We start from the raw sequence: 6,120 nt of genomic DNA, 5'->3' as shown, positions 1-6,120 counted from the left end.
CTTGTGTGTAAATCTCACTCGAGTTGGGAAAATTGTCAGAATACTCATATTTGATTGGCTGAGCTGCATCACGTGATGTGATTTACAACGCATGTAATTGGTCGGTGTGTTTCCTGGACCGCTGAATAAGTGCCGTAAAGGCTAGAAAAGCTGCGCTGGTTAAAATAGAAGCGCTCCATCACATTTGTATAATTCTCAATCATCTATCGGTTGTGTAGGTCCAGGGTCCGGATACAAGACTGAGTCCTCAAGAATTTATATAAATGGCAAGAATCACTCATACCACATTAAAACAAGCTCTTGAAGAACACCATGCTGTGATTTAGAATACAAAATGTTTGACATTTGGAGATGAAGAGAAGTTTGTCCAAATGTGATGAAGCCCCAGAGAGAAAGTGTTTTTGTAGCACTTTACTCACCGACTCAAAGTGGGCACAATTAACATGCTTTTTCAAGTATAGTGCAGTACATTTTATTCTGTTCATTATAAGCAACATTCAAAAAACTTAAACAGTTAGAAAACCTAAGCATTTTGTTTTTCTAAAAACAACACTGAAAATGAATGTCCATGATCGCAACTACCAGAAAAAAAGAAAAATAGAAATAAAAAGGCATACCAGTGTGTGGATAATACACTTTGGTTTAAAAACAACCCCAGAAATTAAAACTGTGATGTTAACATTACGGTGTAATTCTTGTTTTCCTATTGTTTCTGGCACGCTAGATCTTAAGAGCCCCCCCCCCCTGCTTTAGTAAGTAAAGTAAGTCAAATAGTGGTCACCAAGCAATTTGGGGATTTTCTTTATAGACACTGTAGTCTTCTCTCCTGAAGAAGGCCACTTCTGTTTCATTTGCTGAAAAACAAAAAAACACAAATGTTAATAAAATAAAGTTGACAGCAGATCATCAGCATTGAGCACTTAATATTATTTATACTTATTCACACAGAGCTGCATCACATGCTCTGACTGTCATGAAGACACACATGTAGATGAACGTGTGAAACATGTTGTTCCTGTTGCACAGCAGTGGAATGTTTCACACACACTGAGCACAGATATAGAAGAGATAGAACTGCTGCTGTGTAAAAGGAATACTGCTGTTAAAAAGAACCTGATTTGTTTTAGTAAGTGTTTGAAAACCAAATGTTATTGCCCTTTTGTTCATAGAGCAGTACTTTTAAAATAAAAGTGCGCAATACACTACTTTTGAATTCATTATTGAACTTTGCCATAACAATGCGATTAATCGCAAAAAATACATGAGATTAATCGCGATTAAAAATTGTAATCGTTGCCCAGCACTAATATATATATACACACACACACACACACACACACACACACACACACACACACACACACACACACACACAAACAAAGCATGCAGCTTTTAGGGAGCACTCAATAAACAGCAATGACAAACTTACCAACGCCAGCAGCTCTAAGGGTTTGGTTGTCTTGCAGAATGAGATTTTCATCATCTTCTAAACTCATCACCAACTCGTTAGTCTGCCAAGAAAAAGGTTTCCACTTGAATGACAACATAGGTTTTCAAAAGATACCAGAATTTCTTAACTGGACTTTTGCTAGCAGCTCCACCAAATGACAGTAAAAACTAAAGAAATATAGTGTATTGCTTCTTTTGGCCATTCATCCCAACACATGGTTTCAAGGGTGTGTTTTGGTTCACTCACTAATTTGTGCTTTTGTTATAAGCACACTTTCATTAGTTTGTGTTAAATCCGGCCATTATGGCAGCATCCTTCATTATGGCCACAATTTTGAGTGACCATGACATCAACCCCTGTGGCTAGTGGTAGGACACTTATTTTAGTGTGAAGATTCAACATGTAAATGACATTTGGATTGGCTGTATATGGAAGCGAGCCTTACGACCGGCGCCTACTCTACGTCTGAGCCGATCTGGCAGGCCGAGCACATCTTGTACCTACTCCGGCAGTTACAGTGTTGAGATGCGTTCACACCAACCGCAGTGCGAATTATTCTTTAATTATTATTCGTTAATCGCGCCGCGTTACTCACAGGGGACCATTTGTGGTCATTCACGCGATATGTGCCGGAGAGGGGGCATGGCTTATCCCCCTGGAAGCCATTATTAACTTAAGCCACTTATTTCTGCCATCAACCATGGAAAAAATCACTACTTGTTGTGGGAGTCAGTTTGGGTTGAAGTGATTAAAGTGTGATCATGTTCAGCCATTAAACATGCCAATAGTTATACTATTTGGTTGGTTGACTCAAAGGTTCTGTTATGGATGTGTCAGATTGGCTACGGCCCAGCTAACAAAAGCCATGTCAGCTGAGGCTATATTTTGCTCCAATATTAGCTTCAAGGCATATGCCGCTGACCCACAGTGGATACCATGACCACTGTTCAAACTGAAATTGAGAACACTTGGCCTTCAGGTGCACACCGAATTTCTGTCCCAAGAAAGTGACACATTCTTCAGAGATACCTTTGCTCCATGTGCTTGGTGGATAATCTTCATTGTGTCTAAAAATACAAGAGAACAGAATAAGATGCAGAGCATGTATCTGAACCTAGTCACAACTTTCTCGGATTTTGTTTTCTTCCTAATACCTCCGACACATTACATGTTTAATTCAGCGGCCTTTGGCTGCCTATTCTCAGTGAGCACCAAGCGGGATTACAACATAGCTGTCGTTGAAAACAAACTGATATTCGGTCTGAAGACCTATTTTCGCCCTCTTTTCAGTCAGCTAAATTGTGGTTACGACATCAACGCGTCACAAAACTACATATATGACAACATAAAAATTTATTTATTTTGAGTTTGTGGATAAAAGCTGCTACTCAAGACACTGCATTTGTTCCATAGTGCAGTGTTGGTTGTCATAGATTCAGTGAGTATTCTCAGCTAGTTACATCATTTGAGTCTTTTTGAAACTACTTTTCAGGAGTTGGACTTTTTTATTTCATGTTTGTTCACGAAAGCACTGTTGAGTCTGTTATGCATGTTGTATTACACAACAGATGCACTTTTTGTTTTTTAATTAAAATGCATCTGATTGAGTGTGAAAGGGAATATTTCCCACTCTAGCATCGCCACCTGCTGGTCGTTTTGGTTCATCATTAAACTTGTTTTTTTGTGTTGGCATACTGTGGTATTCTGTAATATCTCAGGTTCAAACTGCACCATCTTTTCATTAACTACATTTGAGAAGTAGAAAATGTTACTCGATTTGGGTCGCGGCTTGTCATGAAGGGGTGATGGTGGGACCCGTGGAGAACCACTGGTTTAAACTGTCAACAATCATGTATTTTTCTATTTCATGGTAATTGTGTTTGAAGAACATTGTTCATGTTGTATTCAAATTGTTGCTCAATAAAGACAAATGAATTGTTGCCTGTGTCACATGGTTCTCCAGGTCCTCTAAGTGGAAAGTGTTGATGCGTTACTACTTCTTTTACAGTTAGCAGTTTTAAGTTCAAAAGAACAGTGTGTAACATTTGGGGGATTAATTGGCAGCAATGGAATACAATAGTCAAGAATCGTTGTGTTTTTTAGCTTAGAAAAGGACATTTCTATCTTCCTACGGAGTCGGTTGTCTTCCACGGAGTCCGCCATGTTTCTACAGAGGCCCAGAAGGAACGCTGCGCGAATAAGAGCTTTTCGTGTTTTACGTATTCTGACGTATGTATTAAACAGGCCACGGTACTAAATTACCGGAGTATTGATAAGCTCCAACGCAACTGGTGTTTTTATTGGTACTTTCTCATTGTCATTTATTATCACGCTGCAGCGCGCATCCGTTCTACTTTCTCTGTCTGGATGTCTGTGTTCTTCATTCTTTATGAACTTCACTCTATAGAGAGTTATCTATAGAGTTATCTATAGATAACTCTCTATAGAGAGTTATCTATAGAGAGTTATCTATATATAACTCTATAGATAACTCTCTATAGACAACTCTCTGTATGGCCTTCTATACCTGAAGGCCATGTGCTTGGAAAGGGAGGGGGGAGCAGAGGTATATATTGGTTTGCAATCTGCAACACACCACTAGATGCCTCTAAATATTACACACTGGGCCTTTAAAAGTTGTTTAAAATACAGTTATGGTTGAAAAACTAAGCCATATTTCACCGGTATTTGCAATATTGTCTTTCAACTGAGGAACGTGGGAATGGCATGGTAGAGGATCAAAGAATACGCAGTGAAATACGGTCTATATGTGAACATTCAGTCAAGGTCTTCAACTACTCTGTGGAGAAAAACACTCGTTTTTTAAACGTCTTTTCAACGGAAAAATGCTGACTGGGAAAATGAGAGGATACCTTGTACAGTAAAGATGCTTTTGTTTTATGGTCTCAGTAAATCAAATACGTACTCAACTTACAGGCACTCTTTTGAACTCTGGCGACTCTTTTTGAAACGCAAAATGTATAAATTGATTAGGTAATAATTAAAAGACTTGTCTGCAACCCCAACATCGTGCAGATACGTCATCTGATTTATGATCCGTCGTTTTTCCCTATTGCCAAATCAGCCTTTGTAATGTCTTACTCAGAAATAAAATATAGAAATTCAGAGAAAATATGGATTATTATTAGGAATAATAAGTGAACGAACACCAATACAAATGTCCAGCATACGCACCATAAGCGAATGTCTTGAACGGAGGAGGGAGTCCTGGTCTTGTTGCTATATCTGGAAGAGTTGATCATGACTTCATTCCACCGGTAACAACACATACGTACACATACAGACGTCATGAAAGGACGCGGGCTGTCCTTTACTCACCGTCTCTGACCAGCTGAACGAAGTCTTGCACCGTTTGGTCCAAACTGACGATGTGAAAAACGACTGGTTTAAAGTTCCTGTGCTCGAAGGACCTCACCAGACGAACCGTGACCACAGCGTGACGCGCGGCCATGTCCTGCTGCCGGACAACGCGCTCGGATAGCAGCGTGTTGTGAAACGTTGGCTCTGTGCGCTGTCGGACGGATCTTCAGCATGCGGTGTCTTCTTCCTCGTCTTCCGCTTGTTTTCTGTTTCTTCTTCGTGTGTTTAGCTTATTGGCGGACTACAAACCAACGTTTAAAGTGCACGCTGCCACCTACTGTACCGGAGTGTGGAACAGCATGACATTTGTTATTTAAACACAATCCTACTGTTATTATTATAAATAACAATGAAATAAAGAAACCAAAAAACGACTTCATGAAGAAGTTATATTTTGGATATCAAACCCGTTTCATTCAAAAATGTAAATAAAGCCCTTTTAAGCTGAACTTGTTTGTAACAGTCTCTAACAGTCCTTCGGTCCTCCACTCCCTTCCTAAAGCGATCCCTCTGCCTTCAGTCTCTCTCCTTCCACACTGAACTTCCGACACTCTATCCGCACATGTTCAATGTGGTTTTTTTACAGTTGCATAACTCACATTTATCCGACACTGTCTGTTTCATGGTGTATACGGTGTCATTGAGTCCTGTATGTCCCTTAATCTACAGAAAGTAACATCTTCTCTACATTTACTTCCATCACTTCTCACTCTGACTGAAGTCTGACTTCTGTTATAATTTCTACCCTTATCATCATTATTCCAACTTTCCCCGCCAAAATGTAATTTCTCCGTGCTGTATTACTGATTTTGCTTATGACATCGCAAAACAAGTTTCTAAAATATCATTTTTGTTTCATTTTTTTCCACTTTTGGCAAGTTTATCTGCACCCTCATTTCCGTCTATTCCAACATGAGCCGGTAGCCAACAGAATGTCTGTCGATTCCTAAATGTTGTAAGTTCAGTGATGATGTATAAACTTCAGCTGGAAATCCTCTCAAGCTGTTTGACCAGATTGTATACTTTGAATTGTAGCTGCAGAATCTACATCTGAATTCATAACTACTTTCATTGGTTCAACCTCCTCCACTGAAGACTGGTGATTATTGCTGTCAGTTCTGCTGTGCACTGATAACCCGTTTGAAATTATTTTAACAATTCCTTTGTTGAATTCTGGAATGCATATTCCCACTCCTACATGATTATTATCTGAGTGTTTGGATCCATCTGTAAACATATTTAGATAATTACAATAGCTTTTCTTCAGGTAATCTTGAACCAAGTATCCA

General features: G+C 39.3%; 1 protein-coding gene across 1 annotated transcript; it reads right to left on the bottom strand.

Moving 5' to 3' along the window:
• Nucleotides 1-456: 456 nt before the first annotated feature.
• On the bottom strand, nt 457-5,016 carry cUnh2orf76 (chromosome Un C2orf76 homolog). Its single transcript, XM_079276367.1, has 5 exons — nt 4,790-5,016; nt 4,646-4,696; nt 2,480-2,517; nt 1,430-1,511; nt 457-854 (listed from the first exon to the last, which is right to left on the bottom strand). The coding sequence occupies exons 1-5, from the start codon at nt 4,920-4,922 to the stop codon at nt 778-780; spliced, it is 381 nt and encodes a 126-aa protein (XP_079132493.1). The 5' UTR covers nt 4,923-5,016; the 3' UTR covers nt 457-777.
• Nucleotides 5,017-6,120: the final 1,104 nt, after the last annotated feature.

Source organism: Melanostigma gelatinosum (genome assembly GCF_949748355.1).
Source record: "Melanostigma gelatinosum genome assembly, chromosome: 10".
NCBI lineage: Eukaryota > Metazoa > Chordata > Actinopteri > Perciformes > Zoarcidae > Melanostigma > Melanostigma gelatinosum.
The sequence above is the reverse complement of the archived record's forward strand: the minus strand, read 5'-3'. Positions and strand labels throughout refer to the sequence as shown.